This window comes from Dryobates pubescens, chromosome 2, assembly GCF_014839835.1.
Source record: "Dryobates pubescens isolate bDryPub1 chromosome 2, bDryPub1.pri, whole genome shotgun sequence".
Lineage (NCBI taxonomy): Eukaryota > Metazoa > Chordata > Aves > Piciformes > Picidae > Dryobates > Dryobates pubescens.
The window spans coordinates 12546755-12562476 of record NC_071613.1 but is presented as its reverse complement, the minus strand read 5'-3'; the positions used below and the strand labels follow the sequence as shown (position 1 = coordinate 12562476).

The following is a 15722-nucleotide window of genomic DNA, read 5'->3' as shown; positions in this document are numbered from 1 at the left end:
GGGGATGTCACTGAGACAGGTGACCCCAAATGACCTAAGGGCTACCTCATACTTTATGATGTCTTGCCTGGTGGTAAAAGCTGAGAGGAGAAGAAATGGGCACAATGTTCAGTTACAGCATTTGACTTCCCAAGTAACTTGTGCATAATGAAGCCTTGCATTTCTAGAGATGGCTGAACACCTGCCTGCTGATGGGAAGTGGTGAATGAATTTTGCTTTGCTTGCATGTGTGCTTCAGCTTTAACTGTTAAACTGTCTTTATCTCAACCCATGGAGGTTTACTGACTGCTTAGAGCTTTCCTATGGCTGAGAAATTATCTTCAGGAACTGATTTAGGGGAAGCATCAGATACACGTCCTTGTTCTGATATTCTTCCCTAGACATCTGGCTTGATCTCTGCTCAGATCCTGATATGCTGTGCTAAGTGGTTCCCTGGGTCTATCTAAGAATGTCTCTTCTTATGCTTTTAATGAAAAGGTATCATTTCCACAGAGTATAACAAAAAGCAAAATTCTTGTAAATCAGAACATTAAAAACTGATATTCAGTGAATCATGCAACAAGTATGAAAGGAAGCAGATGCTGTGATGGGAAATCTCCATCTCCTTTCACAACTAGAATATGCTGTATTCTTTCAATGAAAGATAACCATTTACAGAGAAGTACTTTGCAGATATTACAACTAGCTATGAGTGCTATCTTCTTTCATTCCAGATCATTTATGTTTGTCCTAATAGATACTTTGAAGAGTTTCAATCATGGCTTTAGCTTTGTTGCTGTTCTTACCTCACACTGTTATGTACCTAGTGAATGTACTGACTTTGCAAGTACATTGGTAGGGAAGTTTCCACTTCAACATGGCCAGACCACAGAAATAAATTTTAGTAGCATGGAAAAACTGTACAGCCTTTCAAGCCATAAATGGCCAGTAAATCAAAGCTCTCTGCAAGTGCAAAATATAGTTATGATGGAATATCATGTGCAATTTTCTTCACTTAATTTAAGGAGATGTTTTCATTTCAGTAAGGTAAATATTTCAGAAGGCCATTTTAGCTCAGTAGGTGTTTAAATGTGTGTATGTTGATTTAAAACTAGGATATTTTGTGGCTTCAGATCTTCAGATTGCATCAGGTATTTTTTTCCTTCTGTTGTACTCTTCCTTTGTCTTTGACTCAGTAGGAATTTTTTTGGTGTGTCTTCTCACTTTTTGTCAGCTGCAGCATCTGGCAATGAGAATGTTCAGCCTCCGCCATTAGCTTACAAGAAATGGGGCTTGCAAGATGTGGATACAATTGTTGACCATGCTAGTATTGGTAAGCATTCCTGTTTAATTTCAAGTATTTGGCTTAAGTGATGAGTGATTTTTTTTATTTATTTTTTTGCTGTTAAATTTGGGATGAGAGCCCTTTGTGGTATTGGGTGGATAGAAATAAATAGTGGAAGAAGGCTGTCGTTGTAAGTTATCTCATCAACCATCATCAAAAATGTATTTTGCTTTCTCTTCTGTTCTGAGCAAGTCTTTCCTGTTCCATGTAAGGGGAGAAAGGGTATTGCAGCTGTATCTGTCTTGTCCTCTTGTGCTTGGTAAGAAACAGCTGAGAGAGACTAGATCAGATGCACTTACTTCTCTGTCAGGTTAAGACTGGTATGGGTCTTTCCTGAGTCTAGCCCATAATCTAAAATTCCATGTTCCTTTCCAAGGAATACCAAGTGAGTTCTGGGCTCTCAAAGGTTTACTGCATAGGAATTTGCAGAAGCTCAGGCTCTTGTCAGGTCAGAGGTATATGTAGCTTTTTCACAAAAGCACATAAGAGATCAGAAGGGGGTCAAATGAGGCAGATGAAGTGAATTTGATAGATGTTTTTTGCTGCTGGACTCTCCTGAATTTTTTTTTCTAACCAAACCAACTATACCTTAACCTAAATAGATTGGGTTATTTCTGCTGTATTCTTTGGAATTTTTGTGGTTAAAGCTGCTCCTCCTCCCTTTTCCCTGAATGCTGGCTGGTCAGCCAAGAAGGCAGGAATAGGTTTAGGCTTCTAGAGCAATTGCATGCCATTTTTCTGAAAGTATAAGACACTCACTTCAATGTTTTTGTTAGGCATCATGACACTGTCTCCTTTTGATCAAATGAAGACTGCCTCCAATATAGGTGGATATAATGCAGCTATAAAAAACAGCCCACCTGCTATGTCTCAGTATGTTACTGTTGGATCCAATCCTTTCACTGGTTTCTTTTTTGCCCTGGAGGTATGTACTACAAAGCTGGCTTGCTGAAACTTTGGGGAATTAATCCTTCTCTTTTCTGTATGGGTATTTCTGTAGTCTTATGTTCATTTCATGCTGACATTTCCCTTTCTTCTTGATCATCTGAAACTGGAATGGTGTGGATGTGAGAGTAAGGTCTGCCCCAGGTTCCTGCTGATGGGAAATTTTATTTTCTATCCTGAAATTAATGTGATAGCCAAGGGATTTGAATTTTATTTTTCATCTGTTAGTTTATTGCCGATTAAGTAACTTAAGGTGTTTGGTTTGTTTTTTTTAAGTTATGTTGACATTGTCCAAACATGCATCTTGGAGATTTTTTTGGAGGCCTTTGGCTTTTGATCATGTACACTCACAGCCTGAGTATATTGTGTTGAGGAAATACTAACTGTAGATAAAAAACTGCCCCCTATGCTTAGTGGTGCCTGTAGCACACTTTAGTTGTCTTCTTTTGTATTGGTAGAAAAGGATGGTGATGGAGCTCTGTGTCTTGTATATTCAGACCCTATGTTTGTGCTGTCCTTAGCAGGATCCAAAGTTGAAAATGCTTAGAGTCAGAATTTTGGTTTTCTACTTGCTTTTCCAATATGTTCATGAAAATAATGCTGACATTGATATTTACAAGGGTTCCAAAGCCATATCACCACCTCACTCTCCATGATAAGTCATACACAGGGTTTTTTTAACTTCTGTTGCAGACAAACATACTGAGCTACCAGTGACTTGCAGGAGGATTTTGATATGGTAAAGAGATGTCAGAATGGCTTTTCTGGGGGCAATGAATTAAATTTTTGCAGAGTCTTAAAGCTATGCTTTCTGAGCTGAAAGTCCATAGGAGGCCTGAAAAACTATTCTGCAGTTGAGTTCAGTGTAAGAACTATTTCTTGGCTTTCTATGCACTTTTTTTCCTTCATTTCAGGGTGGTCACAGCTGACTATTTCTTGACTGTTTAAAGTCTTTATTCCTTTCTTTCAGGGTAGCTCACAGCCACTGTTGTCTCACGTCGCCTTAGCAGTTGCAAGTAAACTGACTTCAGCATTATTTAATGCTGCCAGGTAATAAAATAAGAAAGGAAATGATATTATTTTTGTTGTACTAGCTGCATTACAATTTGAAGATTTTTTTTTTAGGACCATTGGTATGATTCTCCTAATGTGTTTTTCTGTTGCAAGTGGCTGGCTTGGTTGGAAGAGTAAACACGAAGAAGAGCCTACCCAAAAACAGAAGCCAAAAGTTGAACCTGCAACCCCGTTGGCAGTGAGGTAAGTTTTCCATGCTGTCTCTATTACTTTCAGTCTCTTGTGTTTTTAATTATATTTGAATTATTTTGAAAGGTGTGTAATTGATGAATATGTTTGGGTTTTGTTGACTTTAAGCAGTGATGATAGTTTGCAGGTCCTTTGTTTCAAGCTCTGTTTAATTTCAGTTTATCCTTTTGGACAAAAAATTACTCAGCTCTTTTACTTGCAGTGTGTAGGTTCACTGTTGCTGTAAAAGAGCAGTGTGCACATTTTAATGACAGCATAAGTACACAAGAATCAGTCCTGAAGTTTATCACTGAAGTGCTTCAAAGAAGCTGCAGGAGGTGCTTGTTGCTTTTAGTAGTTTAAAGCTCCTCACCAAAGTTAGGTGGCATCCTGTGCCCTGTTGATTGTGGAGAAAGGAGAAAAGGTTGTAGCCTAAGGTTATCAAGAAAGCTGGTAGAAGACTAAATTGATTCTTGATTGTTATTCCTGACTTCTTTTTTTTTTTTTTTAAAGTACTCTCAACACTATTTGGCACTAAAGACAGGGCTTGTAAAGTAACCCACTGCTCCAAGATCTTTTCCTAACAATGCCTGAGAAGGCAATTGCTTATCCTAGTTTCTGAACTCGGGTCTTAAGAAGGACTTTGGGAGATCTCATAGACCTGTCACAGAGCACAAGAACTTCATTCATAATTTTCTTATAGTCTTAGCTATACTTTTGTTGCCTTAAAAAAATAATCATAGAATCAACAAGGTTGGAAAAGACCTCAAAGATCATCATGTCCAACCTGTCACCCAACACCTCATGACTACTAGACCATGGAACCAAGTGTCCCATCCAATCCCCTCTTGAATACCTCCAGGGATGGTGACTCCACCACCTCCCTGGGCAGCACATTCCAATGGCTAAAAACTCTCTCTGTGAAGAACTTTCTCCTCATCTCGAGCCTAAACTTCCCCTGGTGCAGCTTGAGACTGTGTCCTCTTGTTCTGGTGCTGGGAGAAGAGACCAACCTGGGAGAAGAGACCAACCCCCTCCTGGTTACAACCACCCCTCAGGTAGTTGTAGACAGCAATAAGGTCTCCCCTGAGTCTCCTCTTCTCCAGGCTAAACAACCCCAGCTCCCTCAGCCTCTCCTCATAGGGCTTGTGCTCGAGGCCTCTCCCCAGCCTCATTGCCCTTCTCTGGACACGTTCAAGAGTAGTCCTTACAAGATACTTCACTGAGTATGTTTGAAGAAAAATAGGCACCTAGTGTTTCTGCTTGACTCTTGTTATTACCTTTAGGTTTGGACTTCCAGATTCCCGTCGCCACGGTGAAAGAATATGTTTGTCTCCTTGTAACACATTGGCAGCAGTAACAGATGACTTTGGAAGAGTTATTCTACTGGATGTTACAAGGGGACTTGCAGTTCGCATGTGGAAAGGTACAGGAAGTGTATATTAGTATGGTAAATAATGTTCCTCAAGCAACCACGGCTGCTTGTGTTCAGAGTTAGAATTCCAAGTGTTTTTTCCCATTATTAACAAAGGCTTTATGATGTGGTGGTGTTACAAGCCAAAGGCAGATGTAATATGAAATCCATAAGCATGTTGTTCATAGATTCATAAATTCATAGACTGGTTTAGGTTAGAGGGAACCTTAAAGATCATCTAGTTCCAACCACGCTGTCATGGGCAGGGTCACCTTCCACTAGACCAGGTCTCTCAAGGCCTCATCCAGCCTGGCCTTGAACACCTCCAGGGAGGGGGCATCCACAACCTGTTCCAGTGTCTCACCACTTTCACTGTGAAAGGATTGTTCTACCAGTCCCTGAAATACTGGTATAGCCTGTAGTGAAAATTTGGTCTGTTTGGTTTGTATTGGATGGATATGTTTATTATTTTCTTTTCCACAGACTACATCCCAACAGGAAGTGTTTTTTTTGACCTAATTTTTTTGGAAGAACTTTAGCAGGGAGGTTGGAGATAACGATCTTTAAGGTCCCTTCCTACCTAAGCCATCCTATGATTCTGTACTTCAAGAGTCTTTCTCTTGATAAGTTCTAGTATCTTAATTCTGCTGAGGAAGTAAACAGGAGTTTAAAAAACATCAGTAAGCAGATAACTTAGCTTCTCATTGCATCATGGTGAGTGCACAAGAAGGGAGTGCTCAGTGTCCGAGGGCCTTTTGTGAAATAATAGAGAAGTTAAGCTCTGAAATTGTTTATACCTGCAGTTACCACACTTGTCTTCTGTATAGAATTATAATGTTGCAGTTTTTTACGGGGTGGTGGAGGCATTTTAAGAACAGGTAGAAAATCTCCAGCTGTTTTCTTTCTCTGTCCTACACTACCAATTCAGAAGATTAGTGGTCATGCTATTTCAGAGGCATTTTAACAGTGTAACAGCTACAGTAATTGTTTCCCCTGTGCATTTTTCTTCTCTGATTTTGAAGCTTCTTGGGTGTTTTTTATCTTAATTACTGAGAACTTCATGTTATTTAGGAAGTACTTTTAGAGTCCCAAGCTTTGCTTGATACTCAGATGCACATTTACAATTTGCCAGCTTTTTCCCCAGTGAGGCTGTGAGATATGAAATGTCTTCTTTTTTTCCCCACTTTTAATCAAACCTTTCTGTTGAATTGAGTGTTTTGGATCATACCTTTTCTTACTGAGTTGTGAAGACTTTTCAGCCTTTTCAATATAATAGAGTTTATAACAAACTTATTTTATATGTTAGTCTTTGTTTATACTCACTAAACCATTGCATAGCTCAGTGATGCCATTAGGGCAGCTCTGCCTCTCTTGTTTACAAAGGTTTTATGAGGCAAAGTATTTGCCTAACCCAGAGAGACAGAGAGAGAGGTGATGAGTATCTTTATTGAGTTGTTAGAAATGCATTTTAATGATGAAAATATATGAATGGAAACTTACATATGCTATTTAATAGGCTATGCAGATTTTCTTCCTTAAATAGTTTATATAAATAGTGACAAATCTGGACACTTACTTAGAGGTTCTTCTCTGAGAAGCTTTTGCATTAGTGTAATGTCTGGAGTACAGACCAAGTGGGTTTTGCTTATTTGCTTTCTGTCGCTTCTCCTGGAAGAGTTTGTTCCTCTCCAGACCAAGCAGAAAGCTGCATTTGATTTTGAGGAGTCCTCTGATGGGCCTTGCTCTAAGTTCATGGACTTCAGTTCTTTACAGGAGTTTGACTTTTGGCCAGAGTGGCACAGACTGAAACAAAGAATAAGACAGCTTGTTGCTGGAAAAATACCTAAGTGGATGGTGATGTGTGCTGATGTATCAATTTCCCTATGCAAATGAAGTTCTGTCTCCCCTTCCAAAGGGTACCGTGATGCAGAAGTTGGCTGGATACAGACTGTAGAGGACCTCAATGAGAGGGAAGCTGAGAAGATGGATTTTTCTCCTTTTGGAAATGCACAGGGTCCAAGCAGAGTAGCTCAGTTCCTTGTGATCTATGCTCCAAGGAGAGGCATTCTGGAAGTGTGGAGCACACAGCAAGGCCCTCGGGTTGGAGCCTTCAATGTGGGGAAATACTGTAGGTAAGAAGCAGTAGGTAGGCATGTTGGCTGTGCTGCTGCAATGAAGTGTTACATGGTACCAATGGGGAGTGCTGGCAGGCACTTCTTGTGTTGCCCATAGTGTTTCTACTGACTTCAGTTTCTTGCTCTAAAGAAGGGTACTCTCTCATGTTTCCCCACTCTGAAGTCTTTCTTGATAAGCATATTTAGCAGCTGGTTAAATCTTAGCTTTATAAAATTGCTCTTCTTTCTATTCACTGTGTGGGAAGGGAAGATTGCTAAGTTCTTCTTTGCTGTAAAGGCTGTGTGGTTGGTTTGTTTGTTTCAGGTTGCTGTATCCTGGTTATAAAATAATGGGTCTGAACAATGTGACCAGTCAGGGATGGCAGCCTCAGACCTACCAGATATGCCTTGTTGATCCAGTCTCTGGAAATGTAAAAACTGTCCATGTACCTTTCCATTTAGCACTGAGGTAAGGATTTTCTGTGCTCTGCATAACCAAATGAATTTATTGTTGTTGTTTTTTAAACAACATTTTGTTTAGAGAGAGCAATTCTGGTGTTCCTTCCCAAGCTGAGTAGCGCTCTGGTAATAGTTTCATTCCTTTGTATGCATTATGGTTATTTTTCTTAATGTGATGTTACCTCAGAGTAGCATAAATATTCTGGTTGGTTTTTTTTTTTTTTATATCCTGAATCATTCACTTTAGTTCTCTCCACTCATGAAATCAAAATTGTTTCTCTTTAGTGATAAAAAGAGCGAACGAGCAAAGGATATGCATCTGGTGAAGAAATTAAACGCTTTACTCAAAGCTAAAACCTCAAATCCAGGTGGGTTCTCCTGTATAATTTCTTAAGATGGAGGGAAGGGATGCCATCCAGTGGGACCTTGACAGGCTGGAGAGCTGGGCCCAAGCCAACCTCATGAATTTCAACAAGACCAAATGCAAGGTCCTGCATCTGGTTCTGGGCAGTCCCAAGCACCAATACAGGCTGGGCAGCAGCTGGCTTGAGAGCAGCCCTGAAGAAAAGGACTGACTTGGGGGTACTGGTGAATGAGAAGCTCAACATGAGCCAGCAGTGTGCACTTGCAGCCCAGAAAGCCAATCACATCCTGGGCTGCATCAAGAGAAGCATAGCCAGTAGGGCAAGGGAGGTGATTCTCCCCCTCTACTCCACTCTGGTGAGACCCCACTTGGAGTAGTGTCCAGTTCTGGAGCCCCTGTTACAGGAAGGATCTGGAGGTGCTGGAATGCGTCTGGAGAAGGGCCACGAGGATGAGCAGAGGGCTGGAGCTCCTCTCCTATGAGGACAGACTGAGGGAGTTGGGACTATTCAGTCTGGAGAAGAGAAGGTCTCTGAGGAGACCTTATTGTGGCCTTCCAGTATCTGAAGGGGGCTACGAGAAAGCTGGGGAGGGACTTCTTAGGGCGGGGGTTGGTCTCTTTGCGCAGGCAACCTATGACAGAACAAGAGGACACAGTCTCAAGCTGTGCCAGGGGAGGTTTAGGCTGGATGTTAGGAAGAAATTCTTCACAGAAAGAGAGATTGGCCATTGGAATGTGCTGCCCAGGGGGGTGGTAGAGTCACCATCACTGGAAGTATTTAAAGAGAGACTGGAGGAGGCACTTGGTGCCTTGGTTTAGTTGATTAGATAGTGTTGGATGATAGGTTGGACTTGGTGATCTCAAAGGTCTTTTCCAACCTTGTTAATTCTGTATGATGGAGTTCAGCATTTGACTCTAGGCATCCTTTTTCCCTTAAGTAATATGTATTTCTTATAAAAACATTTTGGTTAAGAGATGCCATGAAATTGTTACTTTTATTTCAGTTTCCTGAAGTTCGTTTTGACAACTTTTGTAATAGAGCCTTCACCTGTGTGGAACTTAATTGTGTTGCATGTTGGCTTGCTTTTCAGAATGCATTTGAGAAACAGGAATTGAAGTCATGATTGCCTTCCTCTTTTTGTTTTGTTTTTTTTTTTTCAGATTTGATTGAAGCTGAAGCAAAGGAATTAATACTTGATATCAAGTACCCTGCTACGAAGAAACAGGTGAATATTTAGAAGCCAGTATACTTTAATATTAGCAAAAAAACCATTGTGATGAGAGTGTTAAATGTTTTTATTCATAGAATGGTTTGGGTTAGAAGGGAATTTGAAGGTCAGTTATCTAGTTCCAATGCCCCTGCCATGGGCAGGGACACCTTCCACTAGACCAGGTTGCTCAAAACCTCATCCAACCTGGTCTTGAACACCTCCAGGGAGGGGACATCCATGAGCAACTTGGGCATCCTGTTCCAATGTCTCAGCACACTCACTGAAGAATTTTTCTAACATGTGGTCTAAATCTACCCTCCTCAAGCTTCAATCCATTTTTTAAACCTGAGCTTTAAATCTTTCCAAACATTACTCTTTCTAGAGTGATTGGAAGCAAATATTTCAGCTATTTTGTCTTGGTATTGGTTGGGTACGTGTTGTGGGGGTTTGTAGGTTTGTTTGTTTATTGCAATGCACTGACTGGATTTAATTTTGGCTTGTGATTTTCTCAAGACATCTTTCAAGACACAAGTCAAAATAATAAGAAGAGAGCAGACCTCTCTGTAGGATCCATATAGAACAGAATAGAATAGAATAGACCAGGTTGGAAGAGACCTTCGAGATCATCGTGTCCAACCTATCACCCAACACCATCTAATCAACTAAACCATGCAACCAAGCACCCTATCAAGTCTCCTCCTAAACACCTCCTATGATGGTGACTCCACCACCTCCCTGGGCAGCACATTCCAATAGGCAATCACTCTTTCTGTGTAGAATTTCTTCCTAACATCCAGTCTGAACCTCCCCTGGTGCAGCTTGAGACTCTTGTTCTGGTGCTGGTTGCCTGAGAGAAGAGACCAACCCCCGCCTGTCTACAACCTCCCTTCAGGTAGTTGTAGAGAACAGTAAGGTCTCCAATATGTCACAAGTATGTGTGGCACATTGTGAAGAAATCATTGTTAAAGTTGTGCTGTTGTTGGCTTACCTTACCTGTTTTTACAGTAAAATTAAATACCTGTTTAATTCTGTTGAACATCTGCTTAACAGGCTCTGGAAAGTATTTTGGCAAGTGAACGTGTGCCACTTTCATCTCTCACAAACATCACTCAGACATTAATGGATGACCTAAAAAAACAGGGTAGGTGGATATTTAGTTGGAAAATATGGAGAAACATTTGCACTTTTATCTGCAGTGCTGTAAAACTGTTGTAGGACTCTTCTGATCTGTAGGGAGACCAGGCTTGATGGGCTTAGTTTTGCTGCTAGGTATTGCAGGATGTTGCTCCACATATATGTATTGTCAATGCAGACTGCAAAATGCTTGCTGGTAAGTATGCTTTGATACATTTGCTGTGTGACTAGTAATTTGTAATTATGTTTTTAAAAATGCAAAAATACCCAAAAAAAAACCCAAAATACCCCACCCACCCAACAGGTACCCCTGGGTACTTTGTCCAGTAAAAGCTCCCATCAGAAAGAAGTTTTCAATCCTTTGCTTGTAGATGTTTTAGTTTATCTCTCCCTAAGGAAGGCAGTAAGGATGTGGTACTTCAGATCTGTGACTTTTACTCTACTGGAATCCCAAAATCTTCATTACTGAGGGTCTGAGCTCTGGCCAGATGCCTGGTGTCTCTTCTTGGTAAACTCCACAGAAGTTCTATTTTGTATGTTTTACTAGAGATTTCAGAGCCAATGTCAGGAAGTGTCATTACCCCTCCAAAATTTTGTTGCTGGAAGTCTGCAAGTTAGTTTCTTTGAAATTACACACGTGATTTTTCTTGGAACTAGAACCTTTGTGCTTGAAGTGCCTGTCATTTTGGAGACCCAACTGAGTACTGAGGAATAGAGTGGAGAAGCATGTGCATGCCACTAGGTTCACTTCAGTTTCTTAGAAGATGAGGCTTTAGCAAGATGAGTCAAGAACTCCCTGACACTGTTGTGTGTGAGTCCTAAATGAAATATTTGTTGATAGAAAGGCTGTGTTCCTTGTCTTGCCTCAGTGGGAACATGACAGCATATTTTCAGAGTTTCAAAGCCTTGAGAGGAAATCTTTCTTTCACTTGTACTAGTTTTGTTTAGTTGGTTTTGTTTTGTGGTGTTGTTGGTTTGTTAATGTTTTTCTTGAATTACATAGAATGAGAGCTTCATACATGCAGTTCTCTCATTTTGGTCTGGCATTCTAAATCACTGGCATAGAATCATAGAATGGTTTGGATTAAAAGGGAGGTCCAAGCCCTCTGCCTACGCAGATTTGATAGGTCAGGTTGCACAGGAACACATTGAGGTGGGTTTTGAAAGTCTCCAGAGAATTGTCTTTGTCAGTTCAACATTGTCAACCTCCTTCATTTAAAAAAAGGATCCTAATATCTTTCTCTAGTACTCCTTGTAAAAATAGTTCTTGTTTCATACTGCTGTGAATTAAATGTAATCATTCCAAGCAGCAGTGCACCTGAGGCACCTAAGTTTTCCAGTGCCAATAAGGAAAGAGTTTAATGCTGCAGTGAGGTTTGTTTCAGTATTCCAGGCTGAATCTTCATTTCAAATGCAGTTTTATTTCTCCTCAGAGCTTGAGTATGTGGATGAAGGACTGCTGCAGTTCTGTGCAAACAAGTTAAAGCTGTTACATCTTTATGAACTGGTTAGCAAACTAAATTCCCAGAGCATTCAGAGCATACACAAAGGTGCTCCATCCTCAGATAATGTGAGTATATTCAAAACTCAGCTGTCTGACAGAATTGAGTGATCATTTAACCATAAAAATAAGTTTTTAAGGTCTCAGATAAAATAAGTTGGTAAGCAAGTTTCCTGTTTTTGTGGCCTGGAACTTTTAATGAAGTAATTGTTTTACAATACCTTTTTTTTTTACTCCTCTACAAATGCCTGGTGATCATCTACCTGATATTCTTTAGCAGTCACAAAGTTGAAACAGATGTGAAAATATAGCCAGGATCTCCTGATTATGAACTCTGTTCAGTTTGGAGGGCTATTTTGGGACCAGTAGCAATTAGTTTCTGATACTTGCTTGTGCAGCATCATAATCATTTGGTATCATTTGTAAAACTGCTTCCCCATTTATAAAAGCCATATGGAGTGGTGCTCTGTAGGCTTGTTTGCTTGATGAGTGATTGTTATTCTATGGGCAGCAGCTAAATATGGGAAATGTAACTGCTGAAGTCCTTAAAAATGGTGCTAGACTTGGTTTTCATTTGACCTCTGTTAATATCTAATGTTGAGATTGTTCAATCATTGTGATCCTCTTTAAAGGCATTTGTAATATTCAAAAGGAAATATTTTGACTGCTGTGACTTCTGTTTTAGCTTTTCCTATGGTTTGAAAAGCATCTGATTGCATTAGTCTTGTGAGGTGGAATTGGTTTTTTCCTCTTGGCCTTTGCTTTTTAAGGACTTGGCTAAACTGCTTCGTCTGGAAGAAAAAGATTTTCACAGGCTTGAAGCTTTGCTGGAGAACTACAAGAAAGAAAACAGCCAAGCTACTGTTCAGTTTGCTGATGGGGAGGATGACACACTGTCTGTGAAAATGTTCTTGGAATATCTGGAATACGAAAAGGATGTCATTAATGTGAAAAACATGGAAGATAGAGAATATGTGGCTTTAGGTAAGAGATATGTACACACATAACTCTGAGCTACTCCATGCAGAAACTTGTCCATTGCTTCAAGCCATTCTTTGAATGGAATGGAATATGGAATCTAGTTTTGTGGTTTCACCTGGCAGGAAGCTTAACACCACACGCTTGCTTACTCTCCCCTCTTCCCCCCTCACTGGGATCAGGGGGAGAATTGGAGGGGGGCAGAGGAGGGGGAAGTAAAATTCCTGACTTGTGATAGAGGTTAATGGGACAGGAAAGAGAGGGGAAAATAATACCAAAGATAAAAGACTTAAACTATAGAAAACAAGTGATACACGATGCAGTTGCTTACCACTCACCCACAGATGTGCAGCCAGTTCCCGAGCAGCACCCTCCAACCAGCTTTCCTACTGGTTTATATACTGGGCATGATGTCATATGGTATAGAGTATCCCTTTGCCCAGTTTGGCTCAGCTGTCCTGGCTGTGTCTTCTTCTAGCTTCTTGTGCCCCTAATCTATTTGCTGGCAGGGTGGTGTGAGAAGCTGAAAAGTCCTTGACTTAGTGTAAACGCTCTTGGCAATGACTGAAACATCTGTGTGTTATCAACATTGTTCTCATCCTAAATCCAAAACACAGCACTGTAGCAGCTACTAGGAAGAAAATTGAAACCAGGACGTTCATACAGTTGAAACTGTATTCAAACCAGTTGAAACCAGGACATTCATGGAGTACAATAACCTTAGTTTTGTTATAAATCCATTTTCTATGTGACTCCTGCAGTGGCAGAAACACTGTGTCCTTTGTAATGAACCTTCCCTACCAAGGGTAAACCATCAGTGTATGCTGGATGTAACTTAATCCTTTGTATTGTATGGAGTACAACCTATTGATTGATGATCTTTCATGTAAGTTTAAGAAGAGAGGCTGTGAGTTTAGATGTCACTCATAATGTCAACCAATTTTTGCTTCAGGCAGCTTTTTCTTCTGGAAATGTTTGTGTGGAGAGAGTTCCACAGAGGAAATGTGTCATGCATTGGAGTCAGCAGGTTTTAGCCCTCAAATCTTGTTGGTAAGATATTTATTTTGTACTTAAAAACTTGCAGTATTTTGAAAACAAGACATTGACAGGAGAAATCCTGAGTGTTGGATTAATGCTGTATTCAGACTGTATTCAAATACCCCCACAATCAGTTCTTCAGGGGCTCATATTTATGTTTCCCACTTTAAAGAGAAGTGGAAGATTAAGAAAAAAAAAAAAAAGGGGAAAAAGAAGAAAATCTTCCAGCAGAAAATGTGGATATTCTAGTGGGAATGTCTGGAGTGTGCATTTAAGTCTACAAAGGTTAACAAAATTTTCCTGAGGATTATTTTTCTCCAAAGAAGCAAAAGTTACAAGTAGTCAATTTCAAGTACTGATACATTTGCTATAATTCCTTTTCTGCAGGCAGGCAAGGAGATTTGAAAGTAAATTTTTGAGGGTCACTAGTAGTGTTCAGACTATCATCTTTACCTTTCATCTGCTTGTAACTTTAATCTCTTACTGTTTTTCTTCCATCACCTACCTAATGGTGGAAATCTGTATTTCAGTATTACTTGCCTGTGTTAAGATATTTTTCAGCTGCATTGTTAACAATTACTAATGTTCAGCCAGTTGAGATGGCTGGCATACCAGTATTGGCTGGCTCTGCCTTCAAAAGGAGGTGTTGTCTGAGTGGTCTTTCTAAATGAATGATACAGATTGCATTGTTTCATTTCAAAGTCTGTCATAGGATGCCCTATGCAATATCCTTCTAACTTTCTCTGTTAATGTTAGCCCCCTGAAGCCTTGTGGTGTTTCTGCTCCACAGAACAAAATTTGTTTGATAAAGTGTTTGCACTGGGTATATTGCAGTGTTACAGTTACATTCTGCTGCTTTAATTCCATGTTCTTAAATTTTTTGTAAAATTTTATGGTTTTTTTACAGTCACTCCTCCTCAATTTATGGCTTTCCAAGGAAAAAGATGTTCTAGACAAACCCGATTCTGTTAGTTGCCTTCACACGATGCTGTCGCTTCTGAGCAAGATGAAAGGTGAGATGCACATTTGGAATATTTAAACACAACTGATAGGAGTGATGATTAGAAATGTAGTACTGACTAGCCTGTGTGATTAATTAAGAGTTGTTTCTCCCCTCACAAACTACCTAACAGAGCTATATGCTGCCTGTTGAACTAACTAAAACTACAAGGGGGAGGCCTGCCCCTTTCCCTTGTGCTGAGTGGCTCTCAGAAGTCCTTTGAGTTGCTTGAGCTCCTTGAGACCTTCTTGTAGCAGCATTTGTATATTGCACATCTCTCTAGCTTGAAGGAGCACTCTGTGAAGTCAGCTTGCCCTTACTTGGGGTAAGCTGTGTGGTAAATTATCTTACCTCATCCAGAGCTGTTGTGGGCATGTCTGTGCCAGGTATGGCTTTCAGTGAGTGTCCAAAGTTGCCAGCTCTGCCTTTACAGTAACCTTCCAGGTGGTGGGCGATGGAGCTGCTTCCTTTGTCTTTTGGCACATTGCTGAGATGTTTTGTTACATGGTTTTAGTCTGGAGAAGAGGAGGCTGAGGGGAGACCTCATTGCTCTCTACAAGTCCCTGAAAGGAGGTTGGAGTGTGGTGGTGGGGGGGTCAGTCTCTTCTCCCTTGTGTCAGGTAATAAATAGAATGAGAAGAAATGGCCTGAAATTGTGCCAGGGGAGGTTTAGATTAGATATTGGGGGGGAAAGACTGAAAGAGACTGGTCAGGCATTGAAATAGATTGCCCAAGGAGGTGGTGGAGTCACTATTCTTGGGAAGTGTTCAAGAAATGTGGACATGTCACTTTGGGACATGATTTGATTGCCGTGGTGGTGGTGTTAGGTTGATGGTTGGATTTGATGATCTTAGAGGTCTTTCCCAGCCAAAACAATTCTATGATTCTATGTCTAGTTCACCATAGGGCACCATTATCAGCTTGAAACTGAAATCATGAGTAAGCTACTGCTGCTGCCTGAATCAATGAATTCTGCTGAACGTGAGGTATCCTGAGGA

At 40.4% G+C, this 15722-nt stretch overlaps 1 protein-coding gene across 1 annotated transcript in view; it reads left to right on the top strand.

Annotated features, from left to right (window-relative positions):
* The window catches only part of RAB3GAP2 (RAB3 GTPase activating non-catalytic protein subunit 2), a 52796-nt gene that overhangs the window by 16933 nt on the left and 20141 nt on the right, over positions 1–15722 (top strand). Inside the window, exons 9-22 of the mRNA XM_009900087.2 lie at positions 1214–1312; positions 2101–2249; positions 3240–3319; positions 3437–3526; positions 4798–4937; positions 6841–7057; positions 7365–7508; positions 7784–7866; positions 9024–9088; positions 10124–10214; positions 11641–11777; positions 12479–12692; positions 13639–13736; positions 14632–14737. Coding sequence (XP_009898389.2) covers positions 1214–1312; positions 2101–2249; positions 3240–3319; positions 3437–3526; positions 4798–4937; positions 6841–7057; positions 7365–7508; positions 7784–7866; positions 9024–9088; positions 10124–10214; positions 11641–11777; positions 12479–12692; positions 13639–13736; positions 14632–14737 — 1713 coding nt within the window. The remainder of the gene's footprint in view (positions 1–1213; positions 1313–2100; positions 2250–3239; positions 3320–3436; positions 3527–4797; positions 4938–6840; positions 7058–7364; positions 7509–7783; positions 7867–9023; positions 9089–10123; positions 10215–11640; positions 11778–12478; positions 12693–13638; positions 13737–14631; positions 14738–15722) is intronic.